Below are 19588 nucleotides of genomic sequence, written 5' to 3'. Positions count from 1 at the left end.
TATGGGCAATAGTCCCTCACTTTTTTTTTTACATTAATTGCCTCGTCTTATAATGGAAGGGCGCTGGTTCTGTGCGACGCTTAGTTTTCGAGATAGGTGTGACTGACGAAAAACAGGACGTCACATTCCAAATAAGCACGACTATGTTGCAGGTGGAAGCCGCTGAGAGGAGGTTTCCGCAAAAATAGATCTTACACGATTTGCGCGAAACAGTTGAGAAGCAGACGATCTCTGAGATCTCTGTTCGCCTCGTGATAACGTTATTTTGTATGAATACGATTCACTTGAAAACTAAAGTATACAATTTTGTGTGTCAGTGGTAAATGTAAATAGAAATGTGCAATACAGACAAAGCAAACAAACAAACGTGTTTTTCTCGTGAAAATGTTGCGTTGTGGGGGTGTTTGGGTGGCCACGTGATGTACACAAAGCAAAGTACGGGACAGACTCTGCTCTGTGCTGTAACACTGGCAAGTTCAAAACACAAGAAAAACGATTTCGTTATGCGGGCAGCAGGGGATGTATGTATGATTTTTCAAATGGTTGTAAAATAAAGCAGCATTATTAGTGTGTTTGAAAGCAGAGGCACAACATGCCAGCGAAGAAAGACAATCTGAGACAGTTACAGATTAAATAACCAAAGGGAAGTAAGCGCTCTAAATGCATACGACATGTGTAATGGAGTAAGCGAGAGTTATACGGAACCAATCTACTGGCACCTGAGAGAATAACAAGCATTGAAATGAACAAGCGACTTGCATCCATTCGGACAGCATGACGTCAGACAAGTGCTGTCTGAGTCACTCGTCACCACCGGTGAGCTGCACTCTGACGTCAACTCGTTAAGTTAAGGGCAGAATATACCTGCGCAGTTTCAGCGGCACTGACGTACTGCATATTATTGATGCTGCGATAGGGATTATGACGAGTATTTGGCCTGTTTTCCTTTTACGCAAAGTGTAGCGGGCTGGGATAATCTGCAGTGCGTCGTCTGTCCTGCTGAAATTTCATAGGTAAGCGCCAGGCCTTACAGGTTAAGTTGTGTATGTGAGCATTGTACTCCAACTGTCGATTCATTTACTAGAATCAACCTGTTTTGAACAGATGTGCGCCAGCAAGTCAACCTGCATTCAGCCTTTGTGGATGGAACCAATGTGTACGGGTTTAGCGACACTGAAATGGCTGCCTTGAGGGACACCACTGGAGGTAGGCCTTTATTGTGTGGAAGCTTTGGGATGAGGACACAAGTGAATTAAGAACTACACAGTTTAATCCACTTCTGATCAGGACGATTCGTAACGGAAAGGTGACATGTTAGCTTATTATTGCAGTTCTTTTGGTTGGAAAACCAAATGGTCGTTGACTAGAAAAATGGATGCTTATTTCCGTGACTAGAAGTAACATGACAACTCCTATTTATATTGCATGGATCCATGGACAAAGCTAACGTTATTTTTACCACCTCCAGGCAAACTTCTGGTTGAAAGAGACAACTATTTGCCAGAGTCGGACACCAACTTCTGCGTCAAGGATTCTGACGACGATTACTGCCTCCAAGCTGGTAAGTTTGAATTTCTTTGAAGATAATCACCCACAATTCCTCCTTCACAATAAGACATGTGTAGTTGAAACATGGAGGCAACGTTTGCTTTTCTTTCTGAAACCGGGTATACGAAAGGAGGATGTCATTTGGAAGTTCCCTGCTCTGTCCCACGCTGCAGGATAAGACTGTGTAAGAGTTACTCGAAACAAACCTCAAATAGATCTTTGAGCACATCGTTGGAGATGAAGATGCTTCCTTAATGAGGAAAGGGTACAGGGGCCGTGGAGGGCTCTGTTGGGGCCCAGGTACAAGGTCCCTATGGAGGTTCTGGAGGGGGGGGGGGGGGGGCAACAGTGTTGAAATTTAGCATTTGAAAGCCATTTTCTGCTTGAGAAAATAAAGGGACATTTATCGGTGTGGGTAGGGGTTGGGGGTGGAGGATGAGCACTTCCGGTAACCCCCCAGGTCCAGTTCGTTACCCTTACAACAATAATTTCACCTTCTGTGTGATTCACCAGTACTCAAGTCTGGGAACCCTGAAAACATTGTACGTTACTATAGCAAGTTGTTTCCCCTCCAAGGTGATTCCCGTGTCAACGTGTACCCCGGGCTGGGAGCTCTGCACACGATATTCATGCGTTACCATAACTACGTCGCGGGCGAGCTGGAAACCAACAATCCAACTTGGACCAACGATGACCTATTCAACTACGCCAGGAAAATCGTTATCGCCGTTCTGCAGCATATCACCTTTGATGGTAGGAGTTCGGAATATGTGTTTCATGTTCAGTACACTGGTGCTGTCAGGGTAAAATACTCTTATACTTTGTAACTCATATTTGTTCTTAATACTTTGGTATTATGACAGACAACTACCAGCCTAAATGGCATTAGAATTCTACGATCTTTGTTTGAAGATTGCATTGGTACATTAGGGTTACCATAAAGATCACAGAGGTAATCATGTTCTTTATTTACACACACGCTCATACGCAGGCAGGCAGACACACACACACGCACACACACACGCACGCACGCAGACACACACACACACACACGCACACACACATACACACGCACGTACGGACCTTCACACACGCAAGCACACACCACCACAAGCACCACCCCCCCCCCACTCCTCCCCCCAACCTCCACCCATACCCTAACAATCATACACCTCTCTAACCTTCTACACACACACTCTTTTTCCAAAGAATACCTCCCCGCGGTGCTCGGGAGGACCACCCTGGCCGAGTATGGTATCTCCTCCGACTTCGCTTACGACGACAGCTGCGACGCCACCCTCTACAACGTCTTCTCTACCGCTGCCTTCCGCTTCGGACACTCCATGGTGCCAGACGGTCTGCTGATCGACGGTCAGGTGGTGGAGAGTCTGGACCTGTTCCTGCGGCCACACAGCGTGCTGACTTCCCTCGACAGCCTCGTGTCCGGCCTGGCCAGCAGCCGGGCGGAGGAAGTTGACCGGTGGTACTCAGAAGGTAAAACACACACACACACACACACACACACACACACACACACACACACACGCACGCACGCACGTACGTACACACACGCACACACACACACATACACACACACACACACATACACACACGCACACACACACATACAAACACACAATATTCATGCCCTTAATGGGGTTTTCCCGTGAGGACGTCAAGCAACCGTAGTATTATTCACCAAACTGAGTCTAGTGGCCACTCTGACATTGAAAGAAGAGAGAGAGAGAGAGAGAGAGAGAGAGAGAGAGAGAGAGAGAGAGAGAGAGAGAGAGAGAGAGAGAGAGAGAGAGAGAGAGAGAGAGAGAGAGAGAGAGAGAGAGAGAGAGAGAGAGAGACTTCTCGCTCAGTGAACATCCTGTGCGTATAAAAGTTCTAACCAATCCATCATAATATTGCTGGCACAACGTAACATCTATTTGAAGAGGCGTTCTTTGCGGGAATGGACAATGATACAGCTCTTCGTGCACACTCTACGCGGCAGAGTAAAAGCCATTAGTCCCCCCTCTGCTTCTTTCTCTCTGTAAACGTGTAGGGCTAGTTATTTTTCGGTAACTTACCCAACAACCAAAATCACTTACCCAACAAGGGGCCTGAATCCTCGATAGCTCACAGGTTGATGAGCTAGACTTTGAGGGAACTACTTTAGCGATTGAAAAATTCCGAACGCTCTAATGTACGAAATGTGATCCTCCACCACGGAATGAGTCGCATGTCACCTTTGCATGATTTTCATATTTTAACATTTTCCTAAAGAGTTTTTTATGCTCTATCCAGTGGTGAAAACCGTTTTAGAAAAGAGCAAAAACTGTATGATTTATAAGCCCGTGACTAAGGTGACCCTCACACTGTTACCAGACACTCCCCGGACTTATTTTAAGCCTAGCGCAGAACCGCGCGAGGTGACATGCGACTCATTTCGTGATGGAGGGTCACAAATATACATCTCTAGACCAAACAATACAAACATACTGCATTTAAACCAGCAACTACAGGCTTGAACACATTAATCTCCATATAAAATCCATTAGTTTGGTTGTTTTCTAAATCCAAATCTAACGATCAGTGCAGAGAAACTCGCTTTAGATCTCTTATGAGTGTAAGCAAACTTCCAGGGCAAGTAACTCTCGTACTCTGTCTTACGATAAGAGTAGTTCCCTTTCCAAATTTTCTGAACTGAGTTGCTTGGACAAAAGACTGCAATCCGACGGTTAATTTTCGACAATATTTCATTTTATAAACAGATCACACGCAACCAAATGCACAGATCACATCAATTTAAAGAACATACAGCAGCTTCATACATTATTTTGCCCCAGAAAAGTGAACTTCATACAGTTTTTAACGTTGGAACACGGGTGCAAAAGTTCGTCTGCTAGTCCCATTCGAAGAAAGAACATTTCCTAAGCGATACCAAAACATGAACAGAACACACATTATCCTACATACGTGAGAGAGACACTCGTGAGATAATAATCGTTCAAATCACACGTGTGTATATCATGTATATGAGGTCATGTCAAGCAAGTCTCGCAGGGACCTGTTTTTCCACTGCTTATGATGCCAAAGTCACCGAGACAAACGTCATTATAGAAAACAAAATTGCGCTCGCTAATTACCCTCGATGAATTTTTAGAACTAACACGTCACGCCACACTTTCAGAGTGACGTTTCTTTACTTTGACGCAATAGATTGCACGAGGCTTTAGAAGAGATCGAGGTACCAAAACAAGCGTCTTCAATTTTTAGTAAAATACACGTAAGTACAGTATGTAGGATAAACAGAATACTACATGGCTTGCTGTTTCGTACCAGATTTACACTCGTTGCTTTTTCAAATAGTGAACAACTCGCTTTCGCTCGCAGTTCAATATTTAAATAAAAAAAACTCGTGTAAATCTGGAACGACACAGCAATTCAAGCCATATAGTATTCTCTCTCTATCTGCCTTTCCCTCACAGCAGAATAACAACATAACTGTGTACTTGATTTTAGTCCAAAACAGGGAAACTGACAAGAAGTGTTGACAGAATTGAATGATTTTCCCTGAACTATACAACCGCGCATTATTCAATCGCCTGTGCAGGTAGACTGGTTGAGTGAATAGGATTCGGTCAGACTTTCGCACAAAAACTCCTCTTTTCTTTGAATAACTAAAGAAAGGAGGAATAAAGAGGTTACATACCTCGTCTCCGTGATTATTAAAAATAATGATCTCAGTTCGCGGTCATGAAAAAGCTCACTGAAGCTCGCATTTTTCATGATCCGCTAACTTCGACCATTGTTTTTAATAATCACAGAGACTCGGCATGTAACCTCTACTTCTCTCATTACGTTCCAGGAATGACGGATCACCTGTTTGAAGAGGCGCCTTTCGAGGGCTTTGACGTCGCGGCCCTCAACATACAACGGGGGCGTGACCACGGGCTGCCCTCCTACAACGATTGGAGGGTCAAGTGTGGCTTGGACAGAGTGGCCTCCTTCACTGAACTGCCCTTGCACGCTCAACGCAGATACGAGACTGTGTACGGGTGAGTGCTGCCGGTGGTGAAAGTGTGTGCGGGATGGGGGTGGGGGGGGGGGGGGGGGCAGGTTGTGTGGGCAGGGTTTGTGTGTTTGTGCGTGCGTGTGCATGGACGTGTATGAGTGTGTGTGTTTGTGTGTGTGTGTGTGTGTGTGTGTGTGTGTGTGTGTGTCTGTGTGTCTGTGTGTCTGTGTCTGTGTGTCTGTGTCTGTGTGCGTGTGTATTACGAAAAGAGTGAATTTCCTTGCAAACGTTCAACAATGGCATTTGGAAAATGACCAGTTACCGTGTACCATTTTTGGTGGCAGGGACACGGATAACATTGACCTGTACAGCGGAGCGCTGACGGAAACAAGGGTATCTGGTGGTATAGTGGGTCCGACCTATGCCTGTCTCTTGGGCCAGCAGTTCGCTAATCTCAGAAAATGCGACCGCTTCTTTTGGGAGACCACAGACCCTGTCACTGGCTTTGACACTGGTAAGATTTAACATGTTTGTCATTCAGGTAGAAAGTTTAATGGTTCAGAAATCTTTGGGAAGGGCCTGTGTTTGAGTATACTATACACACTCGTGCAGATCGTAAAAGGTGTATGATAAAGCTTGAATGAAAAATATGTTGATTGATTATTTTATTCATCAATAGATTTATTGATAAATAACAAATTAATACATCAATACACATATACATCAATGAATGAATGTATGATTGAATGAATAATTCAATCAATCAATCAATCAATCAATCAGCCAGTCAATCAATCATCATCATCATCGATCAATAAATCAATCAATCAAATGTCCGAATGGATCTGAACTATACCGGCATTTATGTTGTTGTATTGAGTAAAACATGCATAATATTAAGGTGTTATTATCTCACACTTTTTTCAGACCGTCAGAGGATGCAGATCCAAAGAACCAAGCTGTCTCATGTCATCTGTCGAACCACGGGTATCACGAGCATTCAGGATCGTGTCTTCGATGTGCCTGACAGCCGCAGGTAGCTTTCTGTTGTAATATGCATTTTGGATTTAATGTTGCATGAAATTCAATATTATCTTACTTTATTGTGACTTATATAAATATATTCACAATCAAAAAACAAGAAAGGTAGGTTGTTGGAACGTTTGTAATTGACAAAACAATACATTCACAAATATATCGACCCAACGGTCGTTTTAGTGCACAGACAAAGAACGCGTAACGAGAACTTCGCTTGATCGAATGTGTCGGCCGTTGGGAAAGTCCCAAGCGAATGAATTGTAATGAAATTCTCGTTACTCATTGTTTTTAAATATATTTACGTTATTTTGTTGGTTACTTTTTTCTATTGTCAATTTTTTTCTCTCTCCATTTTGCACGCGAAAGTAGAAGGAAGTAATCGTAGGAGGGAGCGGAATTTGTTTGTTTGTTTGTTTGTTTGTTTGTTTGTTGTTTACGAAAAAGAAAGAGCAGAGACAAAAGTAAAACAATCGTAAACCAAATAATAAATTGAAGAGCGAGAACGTTAGTTTCTAAATGTGTCTTTACTGTTGCGGGTTGATATTGTATTTGTCATATGTTCATATATTGCTATTTCATATGTTACGTGGATTTCCATTGGTCAATTGGGCAAAACTGAGCTCAGTGCAAAAGTGATATCGACGACATTTCCGTCGATATCAGTTTTGATATCGACGACCTCTTTATTGCTTCACCACTTCAAAAACAAAAACACCGAAATTTAAAAACAAACAAATATATATGAAAATGTAATGATCCCAGAATTTAGTTGAGCAAGTGACAAAAGACTTTTTGAGAGGAAAGACATTTTAAAATACTGAAAAGTACAAGAAAAGAGTGAACAAAAAGAAATGATAATCAGAGGGAGGGATATGGAACAGCCAAAACTGAGACAAATACTTTTGTAATTTCTTTACAGTAAATGCAAAATGTCCAGAGAATTAGCAATATATCTAACATTGACTGACTGTGTGATGATATCTTCTGCTATTGGTCTGTTTTGACAGTGGTATCAAAATCTCGACCTCCTGTCTCGATTTTGATATCACTGTCTCAACAGACCATAGCAGAAGATTATCATCACACAGTCCGTCAATATCGGGTAGTATTGAAAGCAGTCAAACTGAGGAAATTCACATAAAGATTAAACAGTAACTTGAAGATTTTAACATAGCGTTGGTGTATATTATTACCCCGTTTGTGCGATTTTAGGAATCTTAGACAAAAGAATCGTAAAACACAAGAAACAAAGAAAAACAACCCGGAAGGTAGTGCTCTCTACGTTTCCATCTTTATCTCCGCGCCCTGTGTATGATTCCCTTCCAGCTTCTGCACGTTATTTGTCAGTTCATCCTAGTCACGTACGTTTGACCGTTTTCTTTTACGTCCCTGTTCCTATGTGTACGTTTCATGCAGATTCCCTCGGGTTTTTTTTCCAATCAACCCCAGCACCTCCATTTGTGTTGGTTGTTGGTCTCCTTTAATCGTTGTTGTGAAACATCGCTTATCAGGCGCTAGGCCTTTCAAGGTTCCGAGCCAACGTGTAGACATCCCTCAGCTTACACACAGGGACACGAGTTTCATATTGCGTACAAGTTCTTCGTGCACCAACGGCGATTTGTGTCCAAGAGTTGGGATAAGGGCAAACGGCTGTGTTGGAGATACTTTGGACACACCAGAACCCTCGTGAACTATTGTGCCACAATTAAATTACATTCTTATCCCAACTCACATAAATGCAATTTACTTCAGTCTAGTGCTAGGACGCTGAATCGTCACCTTGGTAACAAGGGGAGGTAACCCTAAAAAAAGAGCGACCTTGACCCTTTAATATAACGAAGTCTCGCGTGACTTCCTGACCTTGCCGCCATCTTATCATACTCTCTTCAGCGCTCAGTGAACACGGACGTGTTCGTTTTCGCTCCGGCTTTTCAGCCGTTTTTGTCTGATGCTGCTTGTGTCAGACTCACACCTTGGTACTCGTGCACGTTCCTCTGCTCTCTACGTGTGTTTGGGGTGAGCTATTTTGATATTTTCATTGATAGTTGGACTTAGGTTTTGCCAGCGCTTAGCTGTTGTTTACACTTTTCACCCACCATGTCGGTTAGTGGTAAAAGAAAACTCTAAGCCAGTGGCGGAGCCTTCTCCTGTCAAATAAGCCTCCCCGTAAATCGAAAGCCTCCGTGAGTCTTGCTGTGATTAATGTCTCAGATTTCTCTTCAAATCTTCTTTCGATGTTATTATTGACATGCCTGAATTTTCCATGCCAAAATTGCCTTCGGAATCAATTACAGTCGCTTCAGGTTCTAGCTCTGTTAGTGATAAGCAAGATGTTTCTGTGTTTTTGCGCTCAATGAGCTACTGTTGACATGCCTGTTTTTTTACCCATGCCAAATTGGCTTAGAATCAATTACAGTTGCTTCAGGTTCTAGCTCTGTTGGTGATATAGCTAGATGTTTGTGCCTTTTTGCGCTCTCTGAGCGCCCAGATTTCAGCACTTTCAGCAGATTTTTCGTCGACCAAGGCAGTACTGCTGTCTTTTCCTCCTGGTATCGGGGTTTCCCGTTCCCTGGGCAGGGTGCGTGTTCCTCCTTTGGCCACAGTCACGTCCGCTGACGTGCATGCGTCTTTTGATGGCAGTGACGGTTTTTCTCTTCTGCGTTCTCAGGCCTCTTCTGGTGGTCGGCCTGTTAACGATCAAGGTATTTATTCTTCGTTAGTAGCCGGGTTCTCCGGCCAAAGCGAAGATCGTATACTGGAGAAAGTAGCCACGCCGGTACGCCGCGCCGTGAGTGAAAGCCATCCCAGTGTGATGCCGCTCCGTAAGCTCGAGCGGATAGCACAGGGGGTGAGCCCAGATACGTGTTCGGTCTCACCGAACAGGGGACTTGCGTTCGTTGACACCACCGCATGGCGATCGGTAGGTGCGGCGTCGCAGGCTTCCCCGCTTCCGTCCGCCAGGGCGGAAGCAGTCCCAAGGGACACACTGCGTCCGTTGTCACCACCGCATTGCGTTCGGTAGGTGCGGCGGCGCAGCATTCCCCGCTCTCGTCCGGCAGGGCGGGAGCAGTCCCTAGGGACACACTGTGTGGGTATCCTTCCCCACGTGTGTCGTCCCTTCCGGGCAACGCTTCGCCTGACTTTAGTCAGGGTGAGGTGTGTTGCCTGGTTGCACGGATGTGCGGGACTTTGAGTCTGACTTTGGTGCTTCTGTTCAGGAAGACGAAGATTCTGACTTCAGGATGCCGGTTAAACTTCCGCAAGCAATGGCTTTGGCAGCGGGAGTGGCTTCGCGGTATTTCGAGGAGGGTGTTGCAACATCTGTTGTTTTGTTTGCACAACCTCCTTCCGCTTTCGGGGATTTCCGTTTCTGTTCTGAGAAGCAGCAGTTCCGTTTTTGGGAATCCCCGTTGGTAGCGTTTGAGCTTTCTAAGCTACTAGCTACTGTTCAGCATGGCGGTGCGTTTCACGCTGTACTGCTGTTAACAGCTCTTGGTCTGGCTCCTGTTTCTGCGCAGCCTTACCTTGCTTCTTCGTGTTTAGCCTCAGCTTTGTCTGCTGGTTCGGCTAAGAAGTTTACCGCACTGCCGCATATCTCAGTCAGGTTGATTGACTTGTTTGCCTTGCCTCGTTCCGGTCGCATCGGGACTTGCAGTCGGCAAGATGGGTACAGCAGAGACAGAGTATTCCCGTTTTCGGAGAATTCTCTTTTGTCTTTGGAGGAGACTGGCTTACGCTTGCTTGAGTTATTGTCTCTCTCTGAGTCCTTGCAGAGATCTCTGTTGAGATCTGTCGCGTTGTCATTGGACTCATTCAAGTTTGGTGGCGATGTGGTAGAGAAAGACGTCGCTTGTCTGTTAGAGAAGACGGCTACAGTAGAACACTACGTTATACTGAGTCCTCTCTCTTACTCTGAGGGAATAAGCACCTGTTCTTTTTGAGTTCGAAAACTTTGCAAAGTTTTTTCTCGTGTTTATCTTCTCTGCGCTTGTCTACTTCGAGTTTTGTCGTGACGCACGGGAGATGGAAGTTATGACTCTTCTAGCCGCTTTGTCTAAAGTCTACTGAGCAGCGGAGCCTCCCAGCGCTTTTATTTGCACATTCCGTGCACGCGGCAGGTTCTCCTTTCCCTCTAGGATTTAAGATTTAGAGTCACTTTTGAGTCACTTTAATCTTTTCCTTTTCAGAGGTTTGCTTTTCTGGTCAGCCTTCGCTTGGCTCAGGTTACAAGTAAGAGGCGGATCTACTCCGCTCTTTGTTTTTGTGGCTCTTTAGGGGAGTGTTCGCACGTTTATGCTACGGTGCTTTCCTCCCCATCTTCTGGGAGGAGCCGTGAACTGCTTCAGCTTGCCACTTTTGCCTCATTTAGGCAAGATAACAAAGCTAAGCAAACACACTTAGGGTTAGACCCTCTGCCTTAGGCAGCTTTGTGGTATGTACGCCCATCTATGGTGCGGCATATCTCTTATTTTTCACCTTCTCGGGTGAAGCTGCTAAGGCCGCTATTTTTCGCCTCAGTGGCGGGAAAACAAGGCAAGCTGTTAAAACAATCTCGGCTTTTACGGTTTACGGAATCGCGCTTTCTCTTTAGAGTCATAAGCTTTGGGTTCCGACAAATCGCCAGAACATGTCCAAATTTTTGGCTCACATTCTGACTCAAAATCTCTTTTAGGCTCGCTGAGCTACTGTTCGTAGCCTCTCAGTCGGGTCTTTTTCGGCTAAGCCTACCCCTTGAGGCGACTTTCGCTGCGCAGCACAAAGGACTCGCAGAAATTCCTTAGTTTCAGCTTTTCTTTCTGAGAGGTTACGGAAAGAACTAAATCATCATCATGTGGCTAAACTTAGGTTTGGCACAGAAGTCTTGAGCATTGGGGTGGTTTTTCTCCCACACGCAAAAGACAGTGAGTTGTTGTTTATGTTTTGCCAGTAATGAATAGAATCACATTCCTTGTGGTCAGTGTTTCTACTTTGGCATTACGCCTTGCAGGGCTTTCTCCCGCGAGTTAACAGTCTACACTCTCGTGGTAGCCTTCACTGCGACGGCCCCTGGTTTTTTCTTTATTTTGCAATGCGCTAGGAGTTTTCTCCTACATCGCAGAATGGTACGCATTTGTTCGCCCTGTTAGATTCTTTAGCCTTCTTGGCTAGGCTGTCGAAGTGACGTCACACGTGTCACAGTATGGCTACAGGCGCCCGGTGTAACACGAAATTTTTACTCCACGAAAAATTTACTCCGGAGTAAATATTTCGTACGAAATTCTTACTCCGAGTACACTTTTCGTACGAGAAAAGAACTCCCCAAGGCACGAAAAAATTACTCCCTCCACGAAATTTTTACTCCCCATTTTTTTTACTTCCAGTAAAAATCTCGTACGCAAAAATGGGATGCGGGCGAAAGGATAATGCCAATAAGTGATCTCGCGCACACGAATGTCGCGCTACCCTCCTTCCACCCCTTCCACCACCAAGACTAACAGGGGACAAGGGAGTTAAAATTTCGTACACCTGGCATGGGAAGTTAAACTGCTTGTGTTTGGGTGAAGTAATTTATTCGTTATTTATTCGTCAGGGGAGTAACATTTTTGTACGAAATGTTTACTCGGAACTCACCTGCCTTGGGGAGTAATTTTCTCGTGAAATGGGGGAGTGTTTTTTTCGTAAAGGGAGTAACTTTTTCGTACGAAATGTTTACTCCGGAGTAAAAATCTCGTGGGAGTAATTTTCTCGTGTTACACCGGTTTTACCGCGCCTTCCCCTCTGTTTATCCGAAGGTTGAATCTTGGTTTTTCATTTCAGGGATTCAGCTTTGGGTACTTTCTCAGGTCTTTCTGCACGCTTTCTAAGCGTTCTATTTAGGCTGAGCCAATTTCGCTCAAAGGGCAGAGGGAGGGTACAGCTTACCTTCCCCTCAGCGATTTTTCCCAACTTTAGGTTTCTACTACTTGGGTTTCCAGTTAGGGAAACCTTGGTTTTATACGGAAGCCGTATTCTATCCCTAGGCCAGTTCTCTTGCTTTGAGATTATTTTCTCAAGGTTTTTTGAACTGACTTCATGTTATGCCTCTAATGTTACGGTCATCGGGAAACTGAAATTTGAAGACGCTCACGCACCCCTCTCTCGGGATGGGAGCTTAGTCTGAGAGCGTATCGGGTTACTGATACCCTCGCGTGTCTTTCCCAATTGCGGGCTGGGCTATCATGGTACTAGCATGCAATCAGGTTTTCATTACTCCTTACGTTTCACTCCTGATTTTGCAATAGGGAAAGTTTACCCTCATCTTTGTAGCCTCGGCTTAGTCTTTTTCGTTTTTCAGCAAAGGCCGCAATTCGGTCTCGTTCTGACCACCGAGGTTAAGCGTCATCGGTCTCGGTTGCTACCGGGACGGGTGACCGTTTTTGAATATGGGGCTTTCAGGCATTCCTTCTAACTTTCAAGCTGTGGCCGTTTGGCTTCAGCTATTGTACTGCTGTTTACTCACACTCGAACCTTTGCTCGAACTCAGTGGCTCTTTGCTCCCGCAAGGCATTCATTTCCGGTTAACAGAAGTTCGCCCTCTTTATTTCAAGCCACGGTGTAGGGAGATGGGTACTTTGCTCTCTCTGACACCACTCCCTTAGTCCATCGAGGACAATGGTTGTGGCAGGTTTCATGGTATTAGGCCATTTTGATAGTCTCAGATTTGCTTAGTCTTTTAAATCCATATCTGTGAGAATCTGCTGTATTTGTTGTATTAACATGCAAACTAGTTGTTGTTTAAATACTTTTTTGAAAATAAAAGTTGAAATTTTTGATAATGTGTTTATTTATGCGCGTGTGAATGGTGGCGATCGTCAAAATACGGACGGATGAATTTACTTTTGCCACAGCATCACTAAACAAAGAACTAAATTCCAACACATACATGCACAAGTATCAATGCTGTGGTGGTTGAGAGTGCCAGAACACATTGAAATGATTGTTTTTCAACAAAAATCGATATCCATAACACAAATTCTAACTTATACTAGCTCCGCAAAAAAAATGTATGGGGATTCGGATCTGTCCGTCCGCATAGCGATATCAAGAGCATCGAAACTAATTGTGATTTCACAGGACAAAAACACAAGTTTACCTAATTTTGTATACTGTAAATACAAGTTTGTGCACCCTTGAAGTGAGTTATAATGTTGCCGAGGTCAATTTGCCCTTGATCGACGCACGGTGACCCGAGTTTCAAAGTTGCGATCCAGTCCGTCTAAACAATGTAACGATCGCCACTTTTTTCTTTTCATTCAAAAACTAACCGTTTGGGGAGGAAGTGACCTCACGTTGTTTTACGTTGACGCTCGCGCTCGACAGAAAAAGACCGCAACAGTTTTTCAGTTAAAAAAATCGCAAAGTAATTACATTTTCTGAGGTTTTCTAGTGTCCGTCTAGTAACAATCGCCACTCTAGCGATCGCCACTGAGTGTTGAAGTCACATTTAACTCCATTTTTGACTGTTTTAAGAAACTATTTTGACGCTCAATCGTCACGTTTCAGTGTCGAAACACGTACTGTGCATTTGCAATCAGCCGGTGTGTCCAAACTGAAATGCGAGTGATGCCTCGATTTGTGGCGATCGCTCACGTGGTTGACGGACAGAAATACCTTCTTAGGGGGTAGGGGAACAGTTACTCCTCCATACAATAATGGTGTTTACAAATGATTGCAAACTTGTCTCTTTATAAACTGTTCAGACATGTCTTCTCTTCAATAATTTTCAGTTTTGCTCGGTTTGTTAATCAGGAGCACCCTGCAGATAATTTTTCATCTGTGACAATGCTCGAAATGTTGACGTAATTCCAATGCCCATATCCTTCTCTTGTTACCTCATCTAGCCAAAACCATTGAAGATAGAAAGACATTTATTGAACAAACTAGATGCACAACACCAGTCTTAACACGTTTTGTTCTTACATGTATATGAAAATATTGATGGCCAAGGAATGGTTTGAAAAAAAACACGGTTTTTTCCTTCAAAACGGTCTAGGTCTGCCGGAAGTCGTATTTTTTCAAACCATTCATTTGAAGATCAATATTTTGATATACATACAAGAACAAAACTTGTTAAGAATGATGTGTTGCATATTTTTTGTTCAATAAATGTCTTTCTATCTTCAACGGTTTTGGCTATATGAGCTATATGCATGCATAGGATGACCGTATTGCTTTTTAGCGTTTTCAGGGTATGCCGCTTTGCGCCTGGTTTTTAGATATAAATAAGGACCAGGACTATAAAAAAAATTACTGTTTTTAGTTGTAACAAACTCACTTTGTTGGAAAAACATGTCCTTTGAATTGTGTGCCAACATTTATTTTGTAGAATTTGAGTGTGTAAATAGTAAATTGCTGAACACAATACTGTGAAACCTGCCTTGTCTTCTCTGGGCTTGTTTTCCTATCAGAGCTTCATCCTTTTATTTGAAAGGATCAGTGGCATTCTGTCACACTCCCGCAAACGGGTCCCTCCTCCTCACTTGTTAGCCTTTTGAGATAAGGCAGTAAGGTGAAGCAAAAGGGGGGTGGTGTATTTTGTATCTTGGACTATTCTCTTTTGAGCTCCGTCCTGACGGTTTGTTAGAACATGGGCCTATTTCTGTGCCCTACGTGAATTAGGCTATGCTTCTCCCTAATCTTGTCAGTGTGACTTGTTTAGCTCGCATCATAAGATGACAGGTCTCTTTTCTCAGAGAGACCATTTACTGGATAGGGATCAATACAAAAGACCACTTCGAGACAAGTCTGGGTCTTTTGGTTTCGGAGTTTTGTTGCTCCACATGTTTCGAACCGCTGCATTCTGCTAGCCTTCATAAACTTTACGTGAAACGTTCTTCCTTTCCTCCTAGCTGCAGCGCGCAGAGGTAGCGAGATTTTCACACTCTTTGGCTTACAGTGTTATGTAGGTTTCAATGGAGGCTCTCTACCTCACTCTGTTTCCGTCCAGACTTTTTGTCAGGCATCAACAACTAGGACAACCATCTCTGATGGTTTTTATAGTTCTCCTCTTTCTAAGATTCTCGCCATAGGCGCGCGATCCACTGTTAGGAATCTGACCGATTATCTCACTGTGCTCCTTCCTGTCCTTTACAGGAGGTTTTAAGGTTCATAAGCAAAACTACTCTTATAGTTTTTGATCACAAGGGTAGACAGGGTCTTATCTACGTTTGCGTTCAAATCAGTAGGATATCCCGAGGTCCTTGACTTCGTCAACTGGATATCGTAGGAGCTCTCTTTCAACCTTTACCTGCGTGGCTTTTTCAGCGCGCGGCGTTACGGTTCTAACGCGCTTCCAGCAATGGTTGCAGCAGGGTATATTTTTTTTGCCTAGCTTATAGATTGAGCATCCCACCGCCTTTATTAGCAATCTGCATTTATGTGAGTTGGGATAAGAATGTAATTTAATTATAAATTTTAATAATAAATTTTAATTTGATTATATACTTACCCAACTCACATAGTGAATACCCTCCCACCTGCCCCGCTTTTGAGGGTTTTGTGGTTTCCTAAAAAAAGAGGGGTTTTTCTGTTCGCTTTCGATCGTATGATTTAAAGATGGCGGCAAGGTCAGGAAGTCACGCGAGACTTCGTTATATTAAAGGGTCAAGGTCGCTCTTTTTTTAGGGTTACCTCCCCTTGTTACCAAGGTGACGATTCAGCGTCCTAGCACTAGACTGAAGTAAATTGCATTTATGTGAGTTGGGTAAGTATATAATCAAATTAAAATTTATTATTAAAATTTATAATTAAAGCTGTTCTATATATTTTACAGAGGAATTTAATTTCGAAGATACCTGCATTTTTATATATACACGATAAACACGGAACGCATTGGAATAATACAATACTATTATGCAGCACTTGAAAATGCTTGAACATGCCCTATAAAGTATACATTAGGAGAATATGATTCAAAATATACAATATGAACACAGATTTTTGTATCAACAGTTAAAAAAAAAAGGTAACTTTTAACGTTACTTTTATGCTTCGACTTCATCACAGGCACTATCTTTGCATCTTATATTCGCATCCTGTAATTAAGTGGGTTTTTTCTTTTCACAGTTCATCCTTTATCTTCCAGTCACTCTATATCCTGTAAATTCTATCTTTTCAGAAATCCAGAGAAAACTTGTGCAAGCATTCTAGCCAAAGAAATGGACCTTGGGCTGTTTTGAGACATGGTGAGTCTCTTGTTTATTTGATAACCGTTGATGCATACATTGGAAACTCCTCGCTAAGACTGCCTCATATTTGAGAAAACAAGGTCATCTTAAAATGGAGGTAAATTTACGGACGTTATGAACAGGAAATCTTATGAAATAGGGTATACAAGGGGAGAAGTCTTACAGCAAGGGGCGTCAACAGATTCTGTATGCATGCGCTCTCGTCACGCTCAAAAAATTGGTCTGCGCCATCACTCACAAGGTCGGAAAAATTGTACGCAGAACAACGGCAACACACATACGGTGTAACACGTTGTTTGGTACTAGTAGCCCATGCGTATTTGAAACAATGATGTACAAATACACAAGTAACATGATGTAATTTCTATTTTCACCAGGTGACTCCAAGCCCCAAAACTCTTGATGGGAAGTCAACACAAGTGTAACTGCAACATCTCAACATGTTCTGCCTTCTTCTTTCTGTTGTTTGGTTTTCTTTTTTTCTTTCTTTATCTTAATTGCGAATTTTTTCAATTTACAAATTCTGTGTTGTCTTGAATAATTAAACATGAGTTATATTTGTGCAATCAGTGTGTCCATTGAGTCTTTTGTGAATCTAAGGCGATACTTTGAACTATTTCAACGATCTTTGAAGATCGGTTGACTCTGTTTTGGTTATGCGCCAGCCTCTGCATCGACATTGTGAACTAAAGACCTTCACATACACCCGATAATGAACACACACACACACACACACACACACACACACACACACACACACACACACACACACACACACACACACACACATGCACACACACACTCTATCTCTCGCTCTCTCTGTCGCGCACGCACCCCGACTTCCATGCTCCACCCCCCACCATACTCCACACATGAACAAGACTTGGTATATAAACCAAAAACGTGCGCCATGCGCTGTTTTAATTTTTTTCTTTTTTTTCTTCTTTTTCTCTCTTTATATTTAGTCAAGTTTTGACTAAATATTTTAACATCGAGGGGGAATCGAAACGAGGGTCGTGGTGTATGTGCGTGTGTGTGTGTGTGTGTGTGTGTGTGTCTGTCTGTGTGTGTGTGTAGAGCGATTCAGACTAAACTACTGGACCGATCTTTATGAAATTTGACACGAGAGTTCCTGGGTATGAAATCCCCGAAATTTTTTTCATTTTTTTGATAAATGTCTTTGATGACGTCATATCCGGCTTTTCGTGAAAGTTGAGGCGGCACTGTCACGCCCTCATTTTTCAACCAAATTGGTTGAAATTTTGGTCAAGTACTCTTCGACGAAGCCCGGGGTTTGGTATTGCATTTCAGCTTGGTGGCTTAAAAATTAATTAATGACTTTGGTCATTAAAAATCGGAAAATTGTAAAAAAAAATAAAAAATTATAAAACGATCCAAATTTACGTTTATCTTATTCTTATGCTTTTGGATATTGCGGAAAATGGCCGACTTCGGCAGCTACACGCTTTCTGACTTTGGAAGAAAAACTGACTCCAAGTGCATTCGATTTCACAACATAGTTGTTGAAACAGCTTTTTAAGTTGTCAGTGTATGCTGTTTTAGATAGAAACATCGCCGCGTGGTACAGATGTGTAAACCGGAACCATGCGTCGGCCATTTTTCTCAATATGATTTTGGATATTGAGTAAAATGGCGGACTTCGGCAGCAATATGCATTGATGATCTGGAGAGACCATCCAATCACAGTCCCCGAATTCCCCCACGTGTTCATCAGAATAGCTATATATAGATATGATATGTTTGGATTAAAAACACTCTCAGAAAGTTAAAACGAAGAGAGGTACAGAAAAGCGTGCTATCCTTCTCAGCGCAACGAATACCCCGCTCTTCTTGTCAATTCCACGTGCACTGCCTTTGCCACGGGCGGTGGAGTGACGATGCTACGAGTATACGGTCTTGCTGCGTTGCGTTGCGTTCAGTTTCATTCTGTGAGTTCGACAGCTACTTGACTAAATATTGTATTTTCGCCTTACGCGACTTGTTTTTCTTTTCCGAATGAGGTGAAGTGGGAAAAACAAAGAAGAAAAAAACGAGAAAAAAAACACCTGAGGCAATGAGTCCGAAACAAGATCGCAATTCTTTCCTTCGCTGCACGACGCAAATCTTCTGTGACCTTTGACCCAACGTAGCTTCCACGTTCGATCACTAAGCTTAATATTTACAACTGAAAACCGAGGGGGTGGAATACTGAGAGGAACCTACATAACTGTGCATTCTCAACCCTGACATATGTAAGCTTATCCCAACATTTTATGAACTCAAAACACAGAAAGTTGCTTTCACACGCCAGCTTTGATTGCAACAACGTGCTGGGACCCCAAACCATGTATCATCAAAACGGAACTCGTGTTTTAAAGCATGGCTCCCTGTGTTGATTTGGCACTTATTTTCTCACTACCAAAATGATGACAAAAACGATGTTTGGTGGTTTGTTGTCAGACCAGCTTTTTTGTCGGTCCTCGGGGGGCATATCGACTTTTGTTTCATATTTATTGACCGCGGCCTTCGGTTAGTCGACACTATCTTGACAGCTTGACTAAATGTTTTTATATCGCTTAACGCGACTTGTAGCCTATGCGATGCTAACTTTTGTCTGTCTGTGCATGCGTGATAGAAACTTTAACACTTGACTGAACACCGAAATACTAATTTTACCGGGTTATTATCCAAGCAACAGCTTCAAAGTATTGAAGCAATGATCAACATTTCGTCGGCGCGTATGTAGTTAAAATGTGTATCCAAAGAAAACGGGTGGTGGGTTTTTTTTTTT

At 43.1% G+C, this 19588-nt stretch overlaps 1 protein-coding gene across 5 annotated transcripts in view; it reads left to right on the top strand.

The window, feature by feature from the left end:
• LOC138982767 (salivary peroxidase/catechol oxidase-like) overlaps window positions 1-17363 on the top strand; it is an 80604-nt gene extending 63241 nt beyond the window's left edge. For all 5 annotated transcript variants that reach the window (XM_070356091.1, XM_070356093.1, XM_070356092.1 and 2 more), the window contains 9 exons: window positions 1105-1206; window positions 1469-1561; window positions 2125-2301; window positions 2758-3042; window positions 5408-5597; window positions 5899-6068; window positions 6482-6590; window positions 16728-16794; window positions 17175-17363. In XM_070356091.1, coding sequence (XP_070212192.1) covers window positions 1105-1206; window positions 1469-1561; window positions 2125-2301; window positions 2758-3042; window positions 5408-5597; window positions 5899-6068; window positions 6482-6590; window positions 16728-16788 — 1187 coding nt within the window. In that variant the 3' untranslated portion in view covers window positions 16789-16794; window positions 17175-17363. The remainder of the gene's footprint in view (window positions 1-1104; window positions 1207-1468; window positions 1562-2124; window positions 2302-2757; window positions 3043-5407; window positions 5598-5898; window positions 6069-6481; window positions 6591-16727; window positions 16795-17174) is intronic.
• The last annotated feature ends 2225 nt before the right edge of the window (window positions 17364-19588 follow it).

The sequence above is a fragment of the Littorina saxatilis genome, linkage group LG12, assembly GCF_037325665.1.
Source record: "Littorina saxatilis isolate snail1 linkage group LG12, US_GU_Lsax_2.0, whole genome shotgun sequence".
Lineage (NCBI taxonomy): Eukaryota > Metazoa > Mollusca > Gastropoda > Littorinimorpha > Littorinidae > Littorina > Littorina saxatilis.
The sequence above is the reverse complement of the archived record's forward strand: the minus strand, read 5'-3'. Positions and strand labels throughout refer to the sequence as shown.